The 12,662-nt window shown below is 41.5% G+C and overlaps 1 protein-coding gene across 18 annotated transcripts in view; it reads right to left on the bottom strand.

The window, feature by feature from the left end:
- cadpsb (Ca2+-dependent activator protein for secretion b) overlaps positions 1–6,933 on the bottom strand; it is a 63,920-nt gene extending 56,987 nt beyond the window's left edge. For all 18 annotated transcript variants that reach the window (XM_076759288.1, XM_076759375.1, XM_076759303.1 and 15 more), the window contains exon 1: positions 6,226–6,933. In XM_076759288.1, coding sequence (XP_076615403.1) covers positions 6,226–6,558 — 333 coding nt within the window. In that variant the 5' untranslated portion in view covers positions 6,559–6,933. The remainder of the gene's footprint in view (positions 1–6,225) is intronic.
- Positions 6,934–12,662: the final 5,729 nt, after the last annotated feature.

The following is a 12,662-nucleotide window of genomic DNA, read 5'->3' as shown; positions in this document are numbered from 1 at the left end:
ATGACTAATCAATTATTTGATTGATAGAAAATTAATTGCCAACATTTTTAAAATATTTTTCAAGCAAAAACTACAAAACAATCTATATTTTTGGATTTCGGATGTGAAGACGTCGCCTTTAACATGCTGATGTTTCCCATTCTGCTGCTTTTTACTGACAACAATTAAATGCTTGATTAAGAAAATATTCATTTTTTATAAGGTTAATCAGAATTTTAATAAAAGTGATAATAAATGGAGCATACGTTGTTGTTGCTTTAAGAATGAGTCATACATTTAGCTTGCTAGAGGAGGATTCAATATATGTTGTAAACACACTAATCTGGTTTCCAGTTGCACTGCCAACCAGCGCTAATGTCTAATGTCCATTCTCAACAAACCAGCTTTCATTTTCTGCTTTTCTTTATGAGTATGACTCATGCGCAGTATTGGGAGCAGGGATTAAATCTTATACAGCAATAAAAAAAAAGAAAAACAAATGACAGGAACCCTGCAGATTAATCTGTCTCAATCCATGCATACAGCATGAGGACACATTAACTGTCCTCAAACAGGCAATTCAGCCTCATGTCTAGGGATTGTGTCCTTCAGAAAATGGGTATTTTTCTGGTGTAGCACCAGGATTAAGGTTGAGCAAATATTAACAGTAGAAACAGAACATTTGTCTACCCACAGTAAGATGTGGCTTTGGTTGGCACACAAGATTACATGGGCTCTGTGAGGACACATAGGTCCTACTATAATTAACAAGTACATACTGTATTCTGAGAGAGAGTCGGAGGAGAGAAACAACACTATGTGCGGTATTGCTTTCACGACAGAGCCCAGATACACCTCGTATGAGGAATAATCCCACAAATGATGCCACCTTGAAACACAGAATATAGTACATTCACATATAAACACTCTGTGGTGTAAAGTATTCATTTCTGCAGCTGTTTTTGTCAGTGCATGATTGCCCTGCGTATAAATGTCAGCTCACACGACTGGGTTGTTTAAATGCACAAGGAAAATCTGAGTCAATTTGATCCTGACTCTGATTGCTGCCTTCAAAGAAGTCAAACCTTTAGGAAAAGACGTTTTCATTCTACCGCGTCAGATCATCGCCTTCCCTCCTGGTTATAGGCAGACGGAGGGGACATTTAATTTGCGAAGCTGTGATTTGTTACAGGCGGCTGCACAGATTGTAGGTGAGGGGGTATTTCACCTGCTGCTTTTCAGCTGCCGCCCCTTTGGAATCCACTTTCATATCCATACCGCTGATGAACTCCTTTAATGTTCAACACTAGTGTTGCTAAAACATGCTAAAACATCAGACTAACATTCCTCAGCAGCAGCTTTCAAATGCTGATTGACATGTTTTATAGTCAACTCAAAGCTTGACTTTCACTCTGACTGCAGAGCTTCTTTTATTATCATGGATGTCTCTTTTCAGGCAGAACACCATTTAAAGATCTTACATAATAATGCAAATGATTTCAATGTCACACTTGCACTCTGCATTAACTGCTGCTCTCTTTTCATGAACACAGTGAGCTCGGGCAGTTTTACCTCAGTTATCTGTGTATCTACGTGTTCAATGCTCACATATAATCTCGCTAAATGACTTCTGATTTTGTTCGAGGAAGACACGAGAAGTAGGAGGCAATGACATTACACAATCCAGTGACATAAGAGACAGAGTGTATAGACATTATTTTTAAGCCCATGCAGTGCAGAAAAGTGTCAGCTGATAATGAAAATCCTCACTGCATGTACACCCGTTATAGTGTATTCTTATTAATTTTTCAGCGTTACTAATTTTACTCATGTCTCCTCCACTGATGTCTTCTTCCTCTCTCCTTCAGCTCCTTCTTCTAGTTTCCATCCTCATGTCACTGTGTTATCTATGAGCCCAAATGCCACAGTTACTTAAATCACTGTCATGTATTATATTATCATGTTCATCCACTGAATAAATGCATAGTCAGTCATCAGGTCCTGAAAGATTACATAATTATGTCCATGCATGACTATAGTGCCATACTGTGATTGTCTATGCAAACATCCTGCTCAGCTCCACCAGGGAGCTTTTTTTTTTTTTTTTTTTTTTTTAACATTTATCTCTTTTCCTGGTGTTTAAATTGATGCACAATCCTCCTCCACAGCTTTAACCTCACTGTTAACTTTTATTCACATTTAAATTTTGCTTGTCTGCTACTCTGAGCACCATTTGTTCTGGCAAGCCATTGTTTCGTTCTTCTTGCTTTTACCAACACAAATGGCAAATTAGCAGAGCTGACACTAGACGGCATCACAAACATTACCCTCATTTGGTATAGACAGGTCTGCTCCAAATACAGCAAGTCGTCATTAGGCACCACAGTTTTTGCATTCATTACAAGACAATTATTACGGTTTAAAATCTGGAACATGACAGGAAACCCAGTCCATGAAAAAAACAGTTCACGATGGGACACCCAGAGTCCTCTGCCAGGCTCAGCAGCAAGAAACATCAAAGTAAGAAACTACATTCAAGTATCACTGATTTGCATTTTAGTCTACTTCACATTCACATCGCAGAGCCTCGCTGCACAATTCACAGCTCCACTCCCTCACAGTATCAACAGCATACTGTATGGGATTAAAATGCTGAGCCAAGAGGCACTCTATTAAGTTAGCCTGCTGGCAGATGAGTTGATTGGGTCAGATTATCTTCGGGGGATCGCAGTTTCTAATTGAAAAAAGACTAAACCCAGGAGATTATTCAGTTCTGAAATACACACTCACTGTGAGCGACAAGAAGCATTTGAGTTTGATTAATCAGATTTAATCTTTATCAGACTGACTGCTAATGATTGGAAGTACAACAGAGCATTTTTCAGTCGTGCTTATTGCCTCATAAGACTAAGAGTCTACAGCCATAGTGAAACTTCTTGTGGCTGAGCTAATATTTACATTAGCATGCTAACTCTGAGTGACCATGTTAACATGCTGATGTTTAGCAGGTGTAATGTTCACCTTCTTAGTTTAGCATGTTAGCATGCTAACATTTGCAAATTAGCACTAGACAAAAGCTACAGCTGAGGCTGTAGTTTTGAGGTATTAGCAACCATCTGACAAACTAAACTTTGGATCTAATGATGCCCTAGATGAAAAGTCAGAGTGAAGTGAAATCATCCTGAGGGAGCCATGAATGTCTCTACCAAATTGCATGACAATCCATCAAATAGTAGCTGAGAGATTTCACTCAAAACCACAAATGTGAACCTCATAATAGCACTACAGGAAAAACAAGAGGATCCCCAAAGTCATTAGGATCCATCTGGGAACTATAAACGTCTGTGCAAAGTTTTATGCCAACCCATCAACAAGATGTTGAGATATTTCACTTGATAAGAGAAAACTTTGAATTGGTGCCATTAGATGAAGTCAGGGGTTCACCAAAGTCAAAAGGCTTCATCCTCTGGGGACCATGAATGTTTCTACAAAATTTCATGGCAATCCATCAAACTATATGTTGAGATAGTTCAGTCTGGGCTGAAGTGGTGATCTGACTGACATCGCCATCAATAGAAAAATAGCATAAAATGTCTTTCTAAATTTATAAATTTATTATTACAGGACACATAAAAGCACCCATAAAAAATCCCCCCCCCCTCCAAAAAAAAAAAAAAAAAAAATAGTTTATTGCCATCATGTCCTTGCCTTTATTTTTAATTCCTCTGTGCACACAGTTTAGGCATCTTATTACCATTAAATCCAGGATGATTTTGCCCTCTAGGACAATCCACAACATCCAGAAGATAATTCCATAAATTACCCCAATAAAATCTATACCTGCCAATAGCCTCAATAACTTACTTACAACACATTTACAGAGGGGGTGGGGCAGCCAATTAGCCTCGAATGCAAACACACATGCCACCATTTAAATATTAACATACACTCAACCAACCAAACCGCCGCTTGTCAAGGCATCTTTCGCACTGAAAGAGTAAACATTTCCCTCGCCCCTGAATGAAGGAAGGAACTGCCTTATTGTGTTACCCGTTCACAAGGTTATAGCAATACATTTTCAAGAAGCAGCAGTGGAGCTTGCATACTCTGCAGCCTTGCCTGTTTCTCTGTGATAGCCCATCACTGCTGTTTGTGTGCCAGAGCTTCTAATAAAGGATTATCATGGAGCTGCTACACATGTTTCACTGAGGCCTTTAAGTCTTTTCATTACAAAAAATGCTTCCTCATATTTCTGTGACTAATCTATAATAGCCAAAATTCTAATAGGTTACATATTAGATTGCGTAGCCATCGCTGGGAGGAATAAATCATTGTTTATGGATGTCTGAGGAGCCCACATTAAAAGGGGAAATCTACAGAGAAAACACTGGACCAGTGATGAATATTCTCTCTTTAGTTAAGTGTAAATAATTTCTTTAATACCACAAAGGACAGAAATATGATTAAATGATAGTGAAATGTCATGACACTTTAATGGCACATAAGTGCCAGAAAGTAATCAACTTACATTTAAGTGCTCTGTCTTGTGAAATGTTACTCTGTAATTGATTGTCATCTTTCATTCAAATCAAACCAGTTAAATTTTAACACTACATTGTTGTCATTAAATTTTGCACAAGGTGTGTAAGTCCTCTGAAGTGACTGGTTTAAGGCAAAGAATGCAAATTTGGACCAAATCAAAGCCTAGCGGCAGACTGTAGGCAGGCAGACACACTTTGATTTCCTGGTCTGACAGCAAGCATCGGATTGCTTGTCCAGATTTTCACTCACCCACAGCAGAGGATTGTGGCTGCCTGAGCTACCAGATAAGAAATTGCATTAGTAAGCATGCATTAGACAATCAGTAACCTACGCTGAACGGGACTACAAACAAACAAATACATGGAAACACTGTGGTTTATGCCACCCACATGCACTTGTGCATGAGTCAGCAGAAAATTCAGACCATATGGCCTCAACTGTGTCCAGCAGAATACAAATTGTCTGCAGGTTAAACAAAAACAACACTCACAAGAGCAACATCCATATTGTTGTTTATGCGTTTCCTCGCTTGAGTGATACATGATCGGCCGTCGATTAACTGAGCTGAATGAACGTTCAGCAGGTGCACACTGAATGCAACTTCATGCCTTGTGAGGAGAGCCACGACAAACTGCTCCAACAGTCTTGCTGGTGATCGTTTTGTTACAGTACAAAGGTAAACCTACACAAAATGTGTTGATCAATTGCATCTATAGCTGCATTTCTTCATCTATGACAGAAAAGTGACGTTACAGCCTGGGAGTACAAACTGTAGATGAACTATTTCTAGTGTGACAGTCAAATGCACGAAAGGACAATAAACTGGGCAACAATCATTTCAACCTTCCATTAGTACAGTAAGGCCTGTGCATGGTGACTTTGACAGTAAGGACACCATGACCCAAAACTGGCTTCAACATCAATGGAGCATCACAGCAGCAACGTGAAACCAGGATGAGGGCCTTGTCCCTACAGTAAATGACATAAATCTCATAATATGGACCTCCTATAGCAAATAGTGCAACAATCTGAATGTGTGGACACTGAAAAATTCTAATGAAATTAATTTACTGTAACCCGTCGGGAGGAGCCGCGCTCGCCTGCAGAGGAGAAAGGCTATTAAGCAACCCTCCTCAAGAGGTCTGTGCCTAAAAGTCACCTTGGGAGGCCAAATTGACGGGATAAGTGATGGCGCAAGCGGGTTGGAACTGGGTATCCGCCAGGACATGGAGCCACATACAGCTGCATGTGTGACAGAAAGCGGGACATCTGCGAGATGCAGCTCAACAAGGACAACGACGCCGTCCCGTTTTTAATCGCCATCCACCATCGCTTGAACGCCCTTTCAAGGAATGGGCTTGCCGGGATTGATCTCACTTGTGAGCGTGTGTACGGAGGAACATGGGCTGCGCTCAGTCTGCAGCTCTGCAGTACCATGTGTCCTCTCACCATCCGGAGCTCGAAGCGTTTTTATGTGCTCACTGTCATGCTCCGAGGATTTCAACATTTTGCGTCAAAAAGACAAACAGTGGTTTCACCGGGACCGTGCTGGAGCCGTGCGCTATCGGATAGGCCTAGTGGCCAAAACCCCTCTGTGTTCTAGCTACCTTATGTAGGTCATCAATGACAACATCTGCGATGTGAAAGGAGGCATTTCGTCAGCGCGTGGTTATTAATTATGCCTTTGCAACCGAGGGCCCTTACCTTCTGCTGTCGCCTTGCCATATCTGTGGGCTGTTTTGCATTGAATGGGTAAGCGACGCATCGCATCACAAAAACATACAACTGCAGCTTCTTTTTGCGCTCTTCTTCGTCCCTCTGCAGCTTCTCCAGGTCCTCTTTCTCCTCGCTGGCGGCTGACGGGCTCGGGCTGGTCGGACGGGCACTGCTGCGGCTGCTGCTGGGCGCTAGTCCACCCGAGCTCTCGCTGGTTCTGCTTGGAGAGATGCGGGATCCGGCCTGAGGTGCCATCGCCTCTTTGCTCTCCTCCTCCACTATCCCATCAGATTCTTCCTCGCTGGACGACGGGTCTAACATCTTGCTCTAGAGGTGATGCGTCCCTACAGATAGCCTAACCTACTCAAGGAGGTTTTTGATGTAGCTCCCAATGATGGCTGCGCCGTTGTCTTATCCGTGGCTTGATTTCATGTAGAATATGCCCGAAGTCAAACAGGGATAGGCCCTGATTGGTACTCGCTCGCTGAGAGATGTCAGCAGTACGAGTGATGCTGGAGGAGGTTTTAGTCTGCTTCCCACTGAGCTTTCTCCGCCTGCGCCGAGCGCTCGTCGATGCCTACGTATTTTCTGTATTTTATTGGCCAGTCACCGCTGCGGATGTGAGAGGGGGAGGTGAGAAGGGAGCAGAGGGGAGGGGCAGGGGGAGTGTAGTGTACAGATGAGAGGAAGGAGAGTGGCTTTCTTTTCCTTTTTTTTTCTCTCACTCTCGGTGAAATCGGGCGATGGCCTCTCCCTGCCTGCCAGGCGGGGGACGCAGGCGCGCGGAGCTGGCCGTGGTCCTGAACAGAGAATAAGACCAAAGAGCGAAGGATGCGCCTTCACTCGTCCTGTCTCCCATCCTAACGTTCTGCGGTGCTACACCTAAGATGGCTGCCACAGCATTTCTCTGATATTGTCACTGAAATGGGGAACATTATTCAGTCTATGGGCAGCGCACAGGATGCAGATCTGTCGCTGCAACATGTCTTAAGAGCGGCCCCTGAGCCGCCCCGTGCCGTGCGTCGGTGAAGGGTGGGGTAGCCATAAACACTCAGCTGCTCGCTCTCTGTCTGTTGGCTTCTGGTCGGGAAATTGATTGTTGCACCATGTGCTGGTATCTCTGTCGGGAAGTTGCACGGTGCTGCAGCCACACAAGCTTTACATCTACTAAATACAAATGTATTAATCAGTCTGAATAGAAAGAGTCAGGTGTTCAAATGCAAATGTTGACACACACACTAATATGAATTACGGTATATCATATTAAAATATGATGTTAAATGACAGTGTTAAGGATTTGCTTTCCACTGTGTAATCACAAGGCCACGTGACCTTTCACATCCTTCTATTGCAGCCTACAAATAAAAGGTCCCTCAAAATCAAACACTGCAATACTAACAAGTGCAAACTGGACCACATATACATGATACGTGGTTTGCAATACGCGTTTTGTGTATTTGCTTGTCGGGACAACCATTGGCACCATTTTTGACTCTGCTTTTATCACATTACACAATCTTTAAAGCTTGAAAACAATCATTAAATATTCCTGATTACATCAATAATTTGCTTTGGCCTTAACAAAATAAAGCTACAGGGGTTATAAGCAGGTATTCACCAGCCTTCAAGAGAAAATGTAAACGCAAAGAAGACTTTGATTTGTTGAGTCAAAGATGGCAGCTCTATGTAGAAAAAAAAAAAAATTGTATGGCACAATAGGACAGCAGTGGCTGTGGGTCACATCTACCCCCTGACCCCTAACCAGAGACCCTACAGACCTAATTGACTGATGAACTCAGTGAGGCAGAACACATGATTGAAGGGCACATGTTTATTATTATTACAAGACCATACATGTTAGAAAATGTCACTAACTGTATCACCTTGAAAACCAAATGCTCAACATAACAACACATTATAAAAATGAAGCAGACTCAACATATTGGGGTTGAGCTGATAATTAAACGTCCCCCTGCTGATGACATTTCTTGCACTGTGATCTTGTGGAGCTAGTCTGACCGCGTGCTCCTGACAGGATAATCTTAACTCTGGTATCTCCTTCCATTTGCTTCTATTGTGGTTTTTCTTCTTCTTTTGGCTAATGACCTGTTGGAAATAGGGAATGTCTGCTATCTGGGAGCTGCTCAACAAAAAAAAAAAAAAAAAAAAAAAAAAAAAAAAGAGAGGTAAAGAGGTAACTTATTTTCTCTCCTGTCAATCATCTCACGATGTGTCTTGTGTTTGGGAACCACTGCTTTATTGTCACTTTACCTACTGACCTGCCTGCAATTATACACACAAGTGAGATCAATTAGTCACCAACTGGCAGTGGTCCATCTCAACATGGTAACACGATCCAAGATGGAAAAGCAAATGAGTAAATAATAAAATAAATGATGGATGACTTCCATTTTGCTGCTTTGGTTTCACTACCACACTGTCATGGCTTATTGCATGGATGGATTTGAATCTGTTATAGGGCCCTCCCACACACACACACCTATTACATAGGGTGATAGGTGGGATAGTTCCTGTTAAATCCAATGCACACAGCAGACCATACAGGCATAAACCCAGAGACCAACCAGAATCATACAACCTGCCCCATGTCTTTCATTTACATTAGCTCGAAGTCATTTAATTAAACATAGATTAATGTAGGGATACGCATCATGTGAGCACAATTTAAACTACAATATTCATGTCTGAAAACTAGACATTGGGCCCAACACCTTTAAAAATATCTTCTTTTACAATTCATTCTGGTGGAAATCATTTCAGATTTATTATAATTTATTATATTATTTTCCCTCCAAACTCATGTTTTCTTATCGGTCACATCACCCTCCTGCCCCTGCATTATGTTCGCCTCCCCGACCATCATGGTGCTTACAGTGCCAGCACACCCATGTCAGCCTTTATACTGTGAACTCAGCATGCACAGAGGATGAGCAGGCCTACCTACTTCACCTCTTAGATGAAATTGAATCTGACAGCTGGACTGACTAGCTGCTGCTCCACATGTTCCATACGCATCTGACCAGCAAATTCCCTGCAGGTAACCATGCTTTCAAGGACTGCTCATCCCCAATTTTGCTCTAGTGGGTCTCCTGTCGCCCTGATTTGGCATTTAATAGCCCCTCTGTAGTTTTGACTCACACAGCTTGCCCTTGTGGGGTCCCTGCATGAGGTTTTCCCCATTGTGCTCAGCTTGTTGGGTTCGTAACAGACCACTGCCTGTTCCTAATGGGTGAGGCAGTCAGTAGAGTGACACCCCTCAGTTTTCTGTGACTGCACACTCTTCAGATCCTTTGGTCTGGCAATAACCTCAGCAATGCAACTCTCCAAACCTTTTAAACATTAATAATTGACTGATGTTCTCTGCCCTGCTCCTCTACTTCAACCAGAGTGTGTACACATTAAATGTTGATGTTCGTCAGGCCTCAAAGGCCAGTGTGGAAAAAAAAAAACAGGTTTTGTTCGGCAACAGCAGCTGAAATTGTGTTTGTTTTGGTCTTAAGATGAACTTCTATACCTACATTTGTGGTAAATTTCCATTGTCACATGAATGTTGATGAGGTACAGAAAACACTCTACTCACAACATCCAGTGAACAGCTGTTCCAGAGCTTTTGATCGTATCACACAATCTTCATCAGCAGATGGATTTCACCCAGTTGATGTTCAAAGTTCAGTCCTGATGAAGAAGGCCATGTGATATATTTAAAAGCTCCAGAACAGCTGCTAAAAAGATGGCCAAGCATGAACTTTGTACTTAGGTGTGAAGCGAATGCGGGTGAGAGGTCCTTGAACCTGCATTTACAGATTGGATGTTAACTAAAGCAGTTTTTTGCTCCAGGCTGTAAACATGTTTAATTCTGCTGTAAAGTTGGACATTTTAATATGGGGGTCCATGGGGAATGACTCACTTTTGGAGCCAGCCTCGAGTGGCCAGTCAAGGAACTGCACTTTGGTGTTGGCTTCATTTTTCAGCACCAAAGGTTTCCACCTGCTAGAAACAAGTTATGGATACAACACTGACTTATTAAGTTGATATAATGTGTCATCTGAATGTTCACACCTACTGAAAGTTTCATCATTCATTCTTTTAGTTTTGCATCAGGTGTTTTTTTCCTCTTTCCTTTTGCTGTTAATCAAATTTAAGGTAAATAATAAAAGGCCATATTATATTTAGCCATATGAGCACTACTTGACTTTACTCTTTCACAAATTTCCTGTTAAATCAGTTCAACATGGAGAAAATAAAATGACTCCTCACTGAGATCTACCATACGCACTCGACAGCAGAGATGAAATGAATCTTTTGAACTTCTTTTGACCCTACCCTAGAAATTCATTATTAATCATAGCCATGCTCTACAGGGACCTGCCTCACTTTATCATCTCACCTGATGCCTGTCTGAGCATCATCTTAGCCCATTAAATCTGTCTCCAAGCTCTTTGAAACGCTGAAGAATGCAAGGGTTAATAGAAAAAGTGAAATCATAGGAACCACACAAATAGAACCAATGAAAGCACACTGGAGCTTTGTGCTTTAATGTCTTCCTGCCTGCGTCTTCTGCCATGTGGGTGCCTTTGGAGAGTTGACATAGGCAGTATGTAAAGCACACAGCTGAAACATCACAGAATAACTGCATGATAATATATTCACAACATCTCTGCCTCAGTTCTCTTTATCGTTCCTGCAGTTCTACATATATACAGAGCTTGTTTATTTTGTTCAGTCTATGTTGTTAAAGAGTGACGGGCAGAGAGAGAGCTGTGCAATATGTGATTATTTATGCAGAAACAGATTCGTCTCGTGCAATTAAGTTTGTATTATTCACATCTGTATTTGTTTTAGGCATTATCTTGATGTTTAGTCACCAATCATGAGCTCTAGGTTCATTTTAAAAACAGTAAATGCGCGCGCACGCACACACACACACACACACACACACACACACACACACACACACACACACACACAAACTGAGGCTTTGAGCCTCTCTGGTGTTAGCTGAGGAGCTCTTTGAAATATTTAAATGCTGGGAGCGTTTTTAATGTGAGATTGATGGAATAAGGTCAGTGTCAGCACTGCAGCTACTATAGCCGTCTCAGAGAGGGCTTCACACCCAGCAAATACTGTATGATGACGCTCAACATTTCCACCAGAAACATGTCGACATCCTGAAGAAGGTATGCACTGTAACGTATGTTTTTTTTTTCATATGTGAAATTGACTGGCTATATATGGATTGCAGGGGAGTGAAATGCTTGACAGTATAAAATGGAGATAATTGGCTTTTAAGGAGTAAGGAGCAGCCCATTTTGAAGAAATTACCAATTTGTACAAATCCTTTTATATAACACAGTCTCTAGTGTGCTTTTTTTTCCAAGCACAAAAATAGGAAATGAAATTCTGACATTTTCATGTTCCCTCTTTGACATTAATCTTAATGTGGGATCCCAGCAGGTCCAGAAGAACCAATTTAGTCTTTTGTTTCATTTGTTTTTCATTTCTCTTGACATCCTTTATGTAGAAATACATTGTTTCATATTCACTTACATAATATTTTCCCTTTTCTTTACTTAACAGCCAAAATACAGATGGGCACACAGTGGATAGAAGGATTTATAGATTATTTGCACATTTTTCAGCTTCCTTTTTATGGTTTCACGCTACACTGGAATGATTTTTCTCAACAAACATATATTGCACACACTCAACCTTGATTATGGGGCTCGTATCTTTGCAGGGCCCAGATTTGCCCCAGGCCAAAGGTGGTCCTCTGCAAGAAAAAAACACTACATCATCTCGTTGGACAGTCCATTTCTTTAGTGAGCACTGAAAGTGTCTCTGCTCAGGATAAGAGGAGGCCTCATGAAAACCACCAGATTTATGCTTGTCTCTTCCTCCCACAGTTTTCAGGGTAGAGAGGGGAGATGATGCCAGAAAAAGATTCATTAATAATGCAGCGAGAGGCTGGAGCCTCACCACTTTAACATGACGAAAAAAAATCCCTACGGCTGTTGGACCAGCACAATCTTCTCATCAGCTGGAATATACGATTTATCCAACCAGTGCACACAGCAGTCAGTGAGTTAAGATGCGTTGAGTTTATCGCACATACAGGAGACACAACCGTCAACTGGATTTTGGAGAAAGAAGAACGATCAAATGCACTGAAAAAAGTAGGAAAAGCTCATTACTTCAGAGATTTTCCTCTCCATCAGAACAGCTCAGTACTGCACCCTGCTGGCTGAATAATCAATGACCAGTTTAAGATATCTTTTCTGCTGTCTTAAAAAAAAAAGACTATAAACTACGTGAATTTGACTACATCAGTGATATTATAATGTCAGTTGGAAGCAGATGAGAAAAACTTGCAAGCTTACATATTCTGCATTTTTTAGTTCAAACAT

Source organism: Chaetodon auriga, chromosome 2 (genome assembly GCF_051107435.1).
Source record: "Chaetodon auriga isolate fChaAug3 chromosome 2, fChaAug3.hap1, whole genome shotgun sequence".
Taxonomy (NCBI): domain Eukaryota; kingdom Metazoa; phylum Chordata; class Actinopteri; order Chaetodontiformes; family Chaetodontidae; genus Chaetodon; species Chaetodon auriga.
This window is presented reverse-complemented; position numbering and strand designations above follow the sequence as displayed.